The sequence below is a fragment of the Pipistrellus hanaki genome (genome assembly GCF_964339955.1).
Source record: "Pipistrellus hanaki genome assembly, chromosome: 10".
Taxonomy (NCBI): domain Eukaryota; kingdom Metazoa; phylum Chordata; class Mammalia; order Chiroptera; family Vespertilionidae; genus Pipistrellus; species Pipistrellus hanaki.
In genome coordinates, this window is record NC_140512.1 from 69,113,612 (window position 1) to 69,125,138 (window position 11,527).

Below are 11,527 nucleotides of genomic sequence, written 5' to 3' on the forward strand. Positions count from 1 at the left end.
GCCCCATATACAGGGGCTGCAGCTGGGAAACTAGAGGCCCCAAGGGCACCCCCAGCTCCGATTATCTCTGGGTTCTCCTGAAGCCCAACTAGGGTTGCTGTGGTTTCTTGCTGGCGCCTCTGGCCTAAACACCCCCCCACACACCCCCCTGCTGCACTAATGGCTCAGTCTGGGGCTCCAGGGACCTCCCCACCCCCCAGGCTGCTCTGCCAGCCCCCGTGCCCCTCACTGCTGAAACCCAATCCTCTGCGGCAGCTCTGGCTCAGCAGAGCACCAGACCAGCCCTGCTTGCCTCGCAGGCTGCACCCTACCTGCTCAGCTGCGGGGCCCCCAGCTCAGCACCGGCCCGCGGAGTGGAGCACAGCCTGTTCCTGGACAAGGCCGGAGGGACCCTGCAGGTCACTGCGTCCAGCCCAGCCAGGCCAGTGCCGCCCCACCTCCCTTCCGGTGTGGCCCCTCTCCTTGCCTCCCGCCTGCCCTGTCCCCTGCCTGGCCAGACCCTCCCAGACCTCAGACTGACCCTCTCCTGCTCCTCAGCCTCTCCGCCGGGCCATCGGCCCCAGCCCTCTGTTCCCTCCCCTCAGCTGGGCCATGAAGCCCCCCTCGGGGCCGGAGGAGGCCCGGCGGCAGGCCTCGGACATCAGCGTGTTCGCCAGCAGCTGCACGCTGCACGGGCTGAGCCACGTCTTCGGTCACGGACGCCTGACGCCGCGCCGGGGGCTGTGGGCCGTGGCCGTGCTCCTGTCCGTGGCCGCCTTCCTCTACCAGGTGGCGGAGCGGGTGCGCTACTACGGGGAGTTCCATCACGAGACGGCCCTGGACGAGCGCGAGAGCCACCAGCTCACCTTCCCGGCCGTCACCCTGTGCAACATCAACCCGCTGCGCCGCTCCCGCCTCACGCCCAACGACCTGCACTGGGCCGGGCCCTCACTGCTGGGCCTGGAGCCCCAGGAGCACGCCGCCTTCCTGCGCGCCCTGGGCCGGCCCCCCGCGCCGCCTGGCTTCATGCCCAGCCCCACCTTCGACATGGCCCGGCTCTACACGCGGGCTGGGCACTCCCTGGAGGACATGCTGCTGGACTGTCGCTACCGCGGCCGCCCCTGCGGGCCCGAGAACTTCACTGTGGTGAGCTGGCCACCCGCCCCGTCCCACAGAGACCCAGGCGTGCCCGGGGCCTGCCGTCCCAGTCCTGGCAGCCCAGGTTCCCCCAGAGCCAGGGGGTCTCAACACCTGTGCCCTGGGACCCTTTTCTTCCCCGCCGGGATGCAGGCCCCCACCAACCAGTACCCGCCTTTCCATTCTGACCAGGAAGCGGTCCTCCTTGGGGCCCCGCTCTGTCACTGCTGGACTAGTGTGCAAGGTCACACCTTCCAGAGTGGGCCTCGCCCAGGCTGGCTGTAGGCTCAGGTCTGCCTGTGGAAACCCCCTACTAGGGGTGGAGGGACCAGTTCCGGGCAGAAGACTCCACTGTCTGCGAGGGCGAGGCTGGTTTCCCTCTGCTTCCTCACGTTCTGCCAGTCCTGGAGGGAGGCAACTGGGACCCTCTGTTTCCCACCCTCACCTCTAAAGACACGCTTGCCCTGTGGACTGGGGCCCTTGGCTGGGGACAGAGGGGTGAGAAGGTGGCGTGATGGGAGCCCATGAGGGTCCAACTACAGGTGCCTGCGTGGTGAGGGCTTTGAGCTGTGAGCCTCCGTGTTCAAAGAAGAAATCCAGAGGACGGGGAAGGGAGAGGTCCATGGACTGGGTTTGCCTGGCTGGGCCCCTTGCTCCCTGGTGAGGTCTGCACCTGTCTGCCTCCCCCAGATCTTCACCAGGATGGGTCAGTGCTACACCTTCAACTCCGGCGCGGACGGGGCAGAGCTGCTCACCACCCCCAAGGGCGGAGCGGGCAACGGGCTGGAGGTCATGCTGGACGTGCAGCAGGACGAGTACCTGCCTGTGTGGAAGGACACGGGTAGGGGAGCCCGCATGGAGGCTTGGGGGTGGCCACCTGCGGGTGCAAAGGGCTCTGGGAAGGAGAGGAGTGTTGGGAAGGGACCTGAGGCACGCCCTTCCTTTAAGAGGAGGGAGCGGGCGGGGGTGGCCCATTCCTGGGGAGAGGGGCTGCAGCCGGGCCCCAGGAACCCAGGCCTTAGGTCCCCTCCTCCCTCACAGAGGAGACCCCATTCGAGGTGGGGATCCGAGTGCAGATCCACACGCAGGAGGAGCCACCCAGCATCGACCAGCTGGGCTTTGGGGCAGCCCCGGGCTACCAGGTCTTTGTGTCTTGCCAGCAGCAGCAAGTATCCTCCCTGGGCCAAGCCCCTCCCCCCGCCAAGACTCCCCCCACCCTCCTTCAGCCCAGGCCACTCCAGACCCCAACCCTGCAGCTCTTCAGACATGTCCCAGGCCTCACCCCCTCGTGGCCACTCATTCTCCCCGGGTGCCCGCTTCTCCCCAAGCCTCCTTAACCAGCACCTCCACAGCTGAGCTTCCTGCCGCCACCCTGGGGCGACTGCAGCTCGGCATCCCTGGACCCCGACTTTGAACCAGAACCCGCCGGTCCTCTGGGTCCCCCCAGCCCCAGCCCCAGCCCCAGCCCTCCCTATAGCCTGATGGGGTGTCGCCTGGCCTGTGAAACCCGCTATGTAGCTCGGAAGTGCGGCTGCCGGATGATGCACATGCCTGGTGAGGAGGGGGATGGGACCGGGTGCCGGGGGGAGGGGACAGGTGCCATGGGGACCAGGGACCGCGGGGAGGGTACAGGGTGCTGTGGGGAAGGGACAGGGTGCCGCGGGGAGGGGACAGGGTGCCGCGGGGAGGGGACCTGGTGCCATGGGGAGCGGACTGGGTGCCGCGGGGAGGGGACCGGGTACCGCGGGGAGGGTACAGGGTGCTGTGGGGAAGGGACAGGGTGCCATGGGGAGGGGACAGGTGCCATGGTGAGGGGACAGGTGCCGTGGGGAGGGGACAGGGTGCCGTGGGGAAGGGATAGGGTGCCATGGGGAGGGGACAGGTGCCGTGGGGAGGGGACAGGGTGCCGTGGGGAGGGGCCGGGCCGGGAGGAGCCCCGCAGCGGTCACACACGCCCCCCTATCGGGTCCCCCAGGCAGCGCTCCGGTGTGCAGCCCCCAGCAGTACAAGGACTGCGCCGACCCCACGCTGGGTAAGGGGCACGCCCCCCGCCTCGCTGGGCCCGGGACCCCCGCCCCCGGGACAGCGGCCCTGACCCAGGCACTGCGCCCACAGACGCCATGCTGCGGAAGGACACGTGCGTGTGCCCCAACCCCTGCGCCATCACGCGCTACGCCAAGGAGCTCTCGATGGTGCGGATGCCCAGCCGCGCGGCCGCCCGCTACCTGGCCCGGAAGTACAACCGCAGCGAGGCCTACATCGCGTGAGCCGGGGCGGGGCGGGCGGGGCGCCGGGGCGGGGCCTCCTGCCAGCCAGGCCCGTGCCCCCCCTGCGGACACCGGGCTGCGTGCCTCCGGACCGCGCCTAACATTCCTGCCGCCGCAAGCGGGGGGTGGCCAGTCACCTGGGGCTCTGGAATGGAATCAGACCAGAGAACGCCCCCCGGGGTTGTCCATGAGCATCCCTCCCCCTCTCCCTCCCCCCAGGGAGAACGTCCTGGTGTTGGACATCTTCTTTGAGGCCCTCAACTACGAGACCGTGGAGCAGAAGAAGGCCTATGAGGTGTCAGAGCTGCTAGGTGTGTGTATGTGTGTGTGCGCGGGGCGCCCCGGGGACGTGTGGGCAGAGCAGGAGGCTGTGAGCTGACGGTGACCCCATCTCCACAGGCGACATTGGGGGCCAGATGGGGCTGTTCATCGGGGCCAGCCTGCTCACCATCCTCGAGATCCTGGACTACCTCTGCGAGGTGGGCCTGGGCCCGCTCCGGGAGAGGGAAGGAAGGCGGGCCGGCGGGGGGAGGGGAAGTGTGGGCTGACCACCGCCCCCACTGCTTGCCCCAGGTGTTCCTAGACAGGGTGCTGGGATACTTCTGGAACCGGAAGCGCTCCCAGAGGCCCTCCAGCACCCACCTGGTAACAGCCGCTCTTCCTCCCCTGCCACCCCACCTGAGGCTCTGCCTGTCCCTGGAAGCCGGCTGGGGACCGTGGCCGGGAGGGCCACGCAGGACCTTGGCTGGGTGGGAGGCCCCTTCCCCTCTGACCCTCTCCTCCTCCCACAGCTTCAGGAAGGGCTGGGCAGCCATGGAAACCAAGTGCCCAATCTCAGTTTAGGCTCCAGGTAACACCAAATGCCCCCCTAAGGTCAAGGGAGGGGGGCGCAGTCCTCCAGAGGGTGACGCTCAGGTCCAGGCGGGCAGGAGCAGTGTAGGGCATTGGTTGAGGCCGCCTGACCCAGCGCCGGGGTCTGTGTCCCAGCAGGCCTGCCACCCCGCCCTGTGCCGTCACCAGGACCCTTTCTGCCTCCCACCGCACCTGCTACCTCGTCACACGGCTCTAGACCTGCTGCCTGTGTCTTCGGGGCCGAACCTTGACATCTCGGACACGCTCTGCCTGCACACGACTTTGCCATCTTCGCCCCAAATAAAGTTCTAGTGCCTCAGCCTGAGCTGTTCCTCTCACAGGCAGACTAGCCGGGCCAAGGTCAGCCTCACTCAGGCACAAGCCTTCTGCCAGCCATCATCTGAGGACACGGTGTCGGAAATGTGGGCGGCTTCCCAATGAACCTGCCATGTCCCTCTGGGGGAGGAGAGGAATAGGGGGCACTGGCCACTTGTGCCTCAGCGGGAATGAGTTTCGGTCGGAGCCCAAAGCAGACAGGAGTCCGTGGCCGGACAATCCATTGGGGGCTTTCGGGAAGTGGGGAGCAGGCAGGGAACAGACAGAGGGATCTCCCGCTTCCAAGAACACCAGCTGTGGTCCAGCCGCCTGACCTCCCCTCAACAGCAGAGGCCCAGCTTGGGCTGGCGAGGGGCCGGCCCCCCTTCTGCTGGTAACACACCCAGCCGCAGCCCACTTTCCCTGCAACCCCGAATGTTAGAAAACGGACAAGGCAGCGGGGAGGTGTTCCTGATCTGACTACGTCTGAGTCTCTCCTGTCCCAGCCTGCAGGCCTAGGTGTGTGTGGGGGAGAGGGGGGTGTAGAGGTGGGGGGCAAAGAGGGAAGGGACAGGGCAGGTCCCCATGGGGTATGGAAACATCTGGAAACACCCGGCCTCTTCTCCTGATCCATGGAAGCTTTCAGACACCAGCTGCCTCAGTCCTCAGTCGCAGGCCCCCGCGGCGGAGAAGGTGGTGTGCACAGTACATGACATAAGCACGTGTGGGCACAGCACTGCCCTGAGCCTGGCCACTGGGTTGAGAGCCACCCTCCCTCAGCCCCCCGCCCAGAACCACGCACAGCAGCACAGCGGGATGGACAGGGCTGCACACGGTGGTGAAGCCCAGTAGAAACCCCAACCCAAGCCCACCCTCTCAGCCGCCCACCACCACATCAGCCAGACGGTGGGAAAGGAGCCAATTTATGAAATTAAATAAAGTCTGTAGAGGGAGAGAGAACCCAGGGAGGGCTCCTCCGCCCTCGAGGGCCCAGCACAGCTGGAGCTCAGCACACTGTGCGTCCTTGCTTTCCTCCCCCCGGGGAGGGGGCTGGGAACGGGCCAGGCCCCAGCCTGGCGGCCCGGGGCCCCAGAGCCTAGGGGGGGCAGAAGTCGGAGAAGTAGGGGTGCTGCAGAGCTTCCTCTGCCGAGATGCGCTGGATGGGGTTGCACTTCAGGAGGTTCTGGAGGCACGGAAGGAAGGCGTGGCAGGGTCAGGCAGGGCCAGCTGCCGGAGCCCCACCCTCCCCGGTTCCCCTGCTCTTGGTCACCTGCAGCAGGTCCCTGCCTGTGGCGTTGAGCTTGGGTACGACGTTCACCAGGGAAGTTGTGGCCGGGTACATCGGGTAGGGCTGCGGGAGACAGACAGAGTCAGACCAGAGGTGTGGGCACAGAGGCTGCGAGGGCTGAGGAGTAAGGACCACCGCTGAACCATGACCCCACCCGTCACACCTTGTAGTCTGGCAGCTTGGTCATGGAGGGCCACTGCTCCTCCGTTGGTGTCCCCAGCAGTGTGTCCAGGGAGTCAAGGATCACTCATGCAACAGGGCCTCACCCCTGCCCGTCCCACTTTATCCGCCAGCTCATGACAGAAGCAGCCCCAGCACATGGGATTTTCGTTTTCAGTCCCACCTGCATGGTGTTTACCGTGGGCAGATGGCCCTGAACCATGATGCCTGTGTCCTGAGGACCGGCCAGCCTTCCCCGACTCCCACAGACCCTCCTGCTGATCCTTTTGGCTCCTTGATCCTAAGGAGTCACGTGCAGCTAGAGAAACATTCTCTTGGCTTCTTCCCCCAGGGATACCTCCTTGTCTACATCTCACACTCTTTCCAGCTGGCTGCTTTGTGACAACCAGGGGGGGTGTCACCCACCCTCTGCCCTCCATCCCCTGCCCCTCAGAAACTCTCAGCTCCTCCCATGCTGACCCAACCCTTACTCCCCTTCCCGAGGGCTGGAGGCGAAGGCAATGGAAGGATATCGGAAGATCCTCTTCAACTGGTCATCTACATCATTGCCGGGGAAGAGAGGCCGCCCTGCGTTGGCCAGCTCTGGGAGAAAGAGGACAGGGTGAGAGGAGCTGGCACGTGAGGAAATCCTCACTCCCAGATCCCAGCCCAATGGCCCTGCTCCTGCCCCAGAGGGGACCCTCCAAACCCTATCTGTCAGCTCAGAGGGGAGAGAAGTGCCTCTGCAGACCCCAGCATGTCACCTGCAAAAATGCAGCCGGCTGACCACATGTCAATGGACGTGGAGTACAGCTTGGCCCCAAAGAGGACATCCGGTGGGCGGTACCACAGCGTGACCACCTGGAAAAGACCCCACCCACAGGGACCCCCCACTTAGAGGGCGGGGGGAGGAGGCTCAGGAGAGAGTAATGTTTGGGTCCCAGAGTAGGAGCTGAGAGAGATGCTCACTGGGGAAGCCCTCCCTCAACCCACGATCCACCCCCCCGCCCGCTCACCTCAGCCGAGTAACAGCGCACAGGGATCCCAAAGGCTCGAGCCAACCCGAAATCGGCCAGCTTCAGCTCCCCATTCTGAGGGAGATGGGAGGAACAGTGTCAGGGCCGGCCCCGTGGCCCCCCTTCCAGCCTGGCTTCCTCATCGTTCAGCCATTGGCTCCAGTCTCCCCCATCTCCCACCTTCTTCCCAAGAGGTACCCTGTTTATGAGCAGATTCTGAGGCTTCAGGTCCCTGTGCAGCACGTTTCGGCTGTGACAAAACCCCAGGCCTTTTAGCAGCTGGAAGAGGAACGACTGGGGGAGGAGCAGGGAAGGGGGCGTCAGACCCTCTGGATGGGAAGCTGTGCCCAACTCCCCTCTTCACCCCCTGGACTTCAGCACCAAGTTCAGCGACACACTACGCACTGATTATCAAGGACTGACTTTGTATCATGCTGGATATTAGAAATGAACAAGGAATGGGGGGACTTACAGCCAGGTGGACCTTCCTACCTTCCCGCCCACAGGGATTCTCCCTTCTCTGGCCTCATTTGCACACCCACATCATAACATATGCATATATTGTGCTGTATTATTATTCAGCATTTGTTTCCCTTGGAGTCTGAGACAAGGCACTTGGTCCTGGGCCTAGAACAGTGTCTGGCTCAGAGCAAAACATTCAGTACTTGTTGAATGAATGATGTATCTCTTTCAATCTCGTTTTTTCATCTCTCCAGTGTAAATCATGTCACTGAGACAGTTGCTGTCAGGTCAGAGATCATGGGGAAATGCTCCCGGAGAGTAAACACAGGATTCTCTCAGTCCTTGACACCCAGAGCGTCTCTGTTCAGGGCCTGAGCTTGGTGCTCAAAGAGCAGGGACACTGAATGTATACTCGAACCCCAGCCTCCGTGAGATCCCAGAACACCAGTCCCCTCACCTTCACAATTTCAGGATCTAGATCACCATTGCAGCTGTCAAAATATTTCTTAAGGTCCTAAAAAGGGAAGGAGTGGGGGAATGGGACAGGTTTAACCTCAGGCTGGGCCCCTATAGCCTCCCAAGGCTACCGTCCCCCAAGTCCCACTTTCACCTGGTCACAGAACTCAAAAACCAAAGTCAACTTCTTGTCGCTATGCAGGACATCATGAAGCCTAGGGAGAAGGGAGGGCTTAGCCAGGCAGGTCCACAGGTGTGCTCCCAACATCCCTCTATCCGCCCGGTCCTTCTCCAAAGCCCCCACCTCCTCCGGATGGCCACACAGACAAGCAGGAGCCAGAGGGTCTACACACCTGACAATGTTCTTGTGCTTCAGCTCTTTGAGCAGGCAGATTTCCCGCAGGGCAGAACTGGGCACTCCCTACACATGGGAGGGTGCGGGGGGGGGGGGGGGGCACAGTCACATCCCACCCAGCCTGGGCCCTCAACCGCCCCCAGCCCAGACACCCCAGTCCTACCTCATCATCGTCATCCAGCCTCACCCGTTTCAGGGCCACGATCTCATGAGTCTCCCGGTTTTTGGCCTTGAACACTGTTCCGTAGGTGCCTAGTGGAAGGAGGGTGGGGTGAGGGAAAGAATGGGACACCCTTCCCCACCCCAAGACATCCTTCCCAAAAGGGGAGGTGTCATGGGAGTTATGTTCTGATGCCTGGAGGAGTAAGAAGAGAATGGGGTGAGAGCCGGGCGTGGTGGAGCAGAGCTTTCTGAGTGGGGATGTGGCACAGAAGGGGCCTGCTCAAGGAGATCCACAGCAGGGAGAGGCTGTGACAGCCAGGTAGGTAGGTCTACAATGAAAGCAGTGCTTTGGCGGGGGAGGGGTGGGGTGGGGGGAGGGGGGGCGGGAATAGGGAGAAGGGGTCTGGGAGAGGAATGAAGGCTGACAGGAATGTTGAGGTTGGAGGTCTACTGACAGAACTGAGGCTGGGGGGGTGGGGGGGCGGGGAGTGCTGTGCAAGTGGTGCTGAGGGTAGGAAATACAGGAAGTACTGAGGTCCGGGGGTCGGGCCTACAGGGAGTGCTAAGTTTGGGAGGGGGGCAAATGCAGGAAATGCTAACGGGAGGATTGTTGTCTGCACGGAGTGTTGAGCTCGGGGCCAGGGCTGCAGCCAGTGCCGAGGTCGGAGTCTCTGGGCATTGCTGATGGTAGAGGAGCCAGAGATGCAAGAAACGCAGAAGATCTTGCAAGAACATCTCGTGGTCCCATTACCTTCCCCGATCTTCTCCAGTTTCTCGTATTTCTGCATCGCAGCAGCTTCGGGGACCCTTGTGGGCCCTCCGTTTTAATATTCTGGCCCCGGCAATGCAGAGGAGGCGGCACCCCAGCCTCCAGCCCGGCCCCGCCCTCCTGCCTGCCCATGGGTTTCTGGAGCTTGTAGTCCTGAGACGGCCAGGTTTCCAGTAATGCTCGGCGCCCTCGGCCGCAAGTAGACTACAACTCCCAGCAGGCTGTGCTCAGGCTCTCTGCGGCACTCGCTTCCCGGGGCTCGGGTTCCGCGGCGGAGGCAAACCCCGGACTTCAAGTCCCAGGAAGCACCACACATCCGCTTTCCGGGCTCCCAGTGTGCCCCGCTCTCATTTCTTCCCGTGGCCGCTGCCCTCTTTTGAGAAAGGCCTCTCCGGACCGCACATTCCAGAGTGTAGCGGGGGTGGGGCGGGGCGCTCTCTGAGGTTTGGGGTTTGGTGGCCTCCATCCCGCGCCCAGGTGGTCCGGCTCCGGCCGGGTGGATGGCGTTGAGGTCTCAGCGGCCTCGTGACAATCTCTGCACGGGTTTCCACTTCTCTCGGGGCCATCTGGTGAGCCCGGGGGTGATTGGGGAATGGCTCGCAGCCATCTCTTACGGATTATGCCTTGACGGGGACCAGCTGACCCGAAGGCTGGGCTGAGAGGCAGGTGTGCTCCATGTGGGACTGGAATTAACTAAGTTCGCCAAAGACCATTCTCTTCTCCGGGCCCACCCGACGACGGTCAATCGCTTCCACTCTGGTCCCGAGGCAAACTGGCTGGAGCCGCTCCCCCGCCCCCAGCCCCGCGCGTCTCCGCAGCCGGAGCCCAAGCCCGCGGGCGTCAGCCGGGGTGTGGCCGGGGCTGGCAGGCCGGCCGCCGGCCTCCGCAGACAGAAGCACAGACCGATGGCTACCCTCGCCGCAGGCCTGACCGCACCCCTTAAGGAGCTGATGATAGATGTCATTGCCTGCTCTCTAATTGTCTCGTGATTGCATTTCTGAGGGCTGTGGACCGAACCAAATAGGTCCCGGGCAGCACGTAGCGCCAAGAACCCGAGTTGGTGCTAAAAACGTGTGTTAATTCACTCGTTTCTGTCTGGACGTTTTGTGCGTTCACGAGTCTGTGCTCCACCCAGGGGGCAGACTGCAGAAAAGAAGCGAAAGGATAATCCTTATCTGAAGATTTTGTCACTTAGTTGAGAAAACCAGAAGTACACAGATTTTTAAGTGACAGGTGATGGCGATGAATTGGGCTCAGGGAAGGAGGTCACCGCGGGGAATCTCTCCCAGGCAGGAGTCCCCCGCTTCGGGAAAGTCAAGTCCAGCCCACGGTGACGGGCATCCAACCTCCAGCCCGTAGCACCCCCTCCCGCCCCCCTCCGCCTTTTTCAAAACCAAGCAAAGGCTGGGGCTCTCTTGGAGACACGGGATTGCTGGAGGGGGAGGGACGGCGGGCGCGAGGGATTCTTAACCCCGACCCCCTCCTATTTCATCGTCCCCGGCCCGAATGTCCCGGTCATCTTCGCGCCTCCGCTTTCCTGCCTGGAAGCCCCAGAGTGAGCGGGCCCCTCTCCGCCCAGAGGTGCCTCTACGGGGCCGGAGCCGGCGCCCCGCGGCCCCCAAGCCCGGCGCGGGGGAGCCCGGGCGGCGGCCTTGCCGAGAGCGGGGCCCGCCTCCCGGACGCGGCGCCCGGTGCCTGGCGGTGCCGGGAAGCGCGCTTCCGCCCGCGGGTCTGGCCCCGCTCCCCGCCTCCCCGCCTCCCCATCCCGCGCCGGGGCCGCGCACGGTGCGCCGGGGGGCGCGCACGCAGGGGGCCGGCCTGCCCGCGGCGCGGGGGAAAGTTGAGTTGGGAGAAGTTGGGAGCGGCGGGGGCGAGCCCCGAGGTGGGCACCGGAGAGCCGTCGGGAGCGCGCGGAGGCGCAGGAGGAGCGGGAGAGACCCCCGAGGCCCCCGGGGCGCTGAGTCCAGAGCGAGCGGGTGAGCGGCGAGGGGGCGGCGGGGGAGGGCCGGGCCGCGGGGGAAGGAGGGGGAGGAGGGGGAGCTCGGGACTCGCGGCCGGGAGGGAGTGGAAGCGGAGGAAAGGGCGGGGACTGGGGCGCGGGCGAGCAGTGTCTGGGGAGAAGGATGGGGAGGCGATGGGAGAGCTTGCAGGTCTGGAGAGGGATCGCGGCTCCGCTTCTCTATCTCCCAAGGCGAGGGCGCCGCGCCCCCTGTGCCCCGGAGGGGGAAGTCCCAGGGCGCGCCGCCGCCCCTCCTAAGTCCTGGGCGGCCTCCAACGCCCCTCTTCCGTGCGACCCCCTACCTACGGCAT

The 11,527-nt window shown here is 64.4% G+C and overlaps 3 protein-coding genes across 12 annotated transcripts in view; 2 read left to right on the forward strand and 1 right to left on the reverse strand.

The window, feature by feature from the left end:
- The first annotated feature begins 174 nt into the window (after positions 1-174).
- ASIC3 (acid sensing ion channel subunit 3) lies at positions 175-4,554 on the forward strand. 7 transcript variants are annotated; one of them, XM_084897247.1, is made up of 12 exons: positions 185-447; positions 585-1,125; positions 1,807-1,957; positions 2,158-2,285; positions 2,469-2,670; positions 3,092-3,148; positions 3,232-3,379; positions 3,603-3,694; positions 3,783-3,862; positions 3,957-4,028; positions 4,175-4,233; positions 4,371-4,554. In XM_084897247.1, exons 2-12 carry the CDS (start codon positions 592-594, stop codon positions 4,450-4,452), a joined length of 1,605 nt encoding a protein of 534 aa, XP_084753373.1. In that variant the 5' UTR covers positions 185-447; positions 585-591; the 3' UTR covers positions 4,453-4,554. The 7 variants fall into 7 exon arrangements, with proteins under 7 accessions (XP_084753369.1, XP_084753370.1, XP_084753371.1 ...); XM_084897241.1 differs by having other exon boundaries at positions 186-447; positions 538-1,125; XM_084897242.1 differs by having other exon boundaries at positions 188-447; positions 538-1,125; positions 4,374-4,554.
- Positions 4,555-5,456: 902 nt separating this feature from the next.
- On the reverse strand, positions 5,457-9,350 carry CDK5 (cyclin dependent kinase 5). Of its 2 annotated transcripts, XM_084896285.1 has the most exons (12): positions 9,200-9,350; positions 8,450-8,538; positions 8,285-8,352; positions 8,086-8,146; positions 7,933-7,989; positions 7,212-7,307; positions 7,014-7,088; positions 6,762-6,858; positions 6,530-6,600; positions 6,002-6,061; positions 5,821-5,901; positions 5,457-5,733 (listed from the first exon to the last, which is right to left on the reverse strand). In XM_084896285.1, the coding sequence occupies exons 1-12, from the start codon at positions 9,234-9,236 to the stop codon at positions 5,647-5,649; spliced, it is 879 nt and encodes a 292-aa protein (XP_084752411.1). In that variant the 5' UTR covers positions 9,237-9,350; the 3' UTR covers positions 5,457-5,646. The 2 variants fall into 2 exon arrangements, with proteins under 2 accessions (XP_084752411.1, XP_084752412.1); XM_084896286.1 differs by lacking the exon at positions 7,212-7,307.
- A 325-nt stretch (positions 9,351-9,675) lies between these two features.
- Positions 9,676-11,527, forward strand: part of SLC4A2 (solute carrier family 4 member 2) — a 19,442-nt gene continuing 17,590 nt past the window's right edge. The window contains exon 1 of one of the 3 annotated variants that reach the window (XM_084896280.1): positions 9,676-9,786. The gene's annotated coding sequence lies outside the window, so the exon portion shown is untranslated. Of the gene's footprint in view, positions 9,787-11,046; positions 11,194-11,527 lie in introns of those variants that run through there. The other 2 variants (XM_084896281.1, XM_084896279.1) reach the window with 2 other exon arrangements.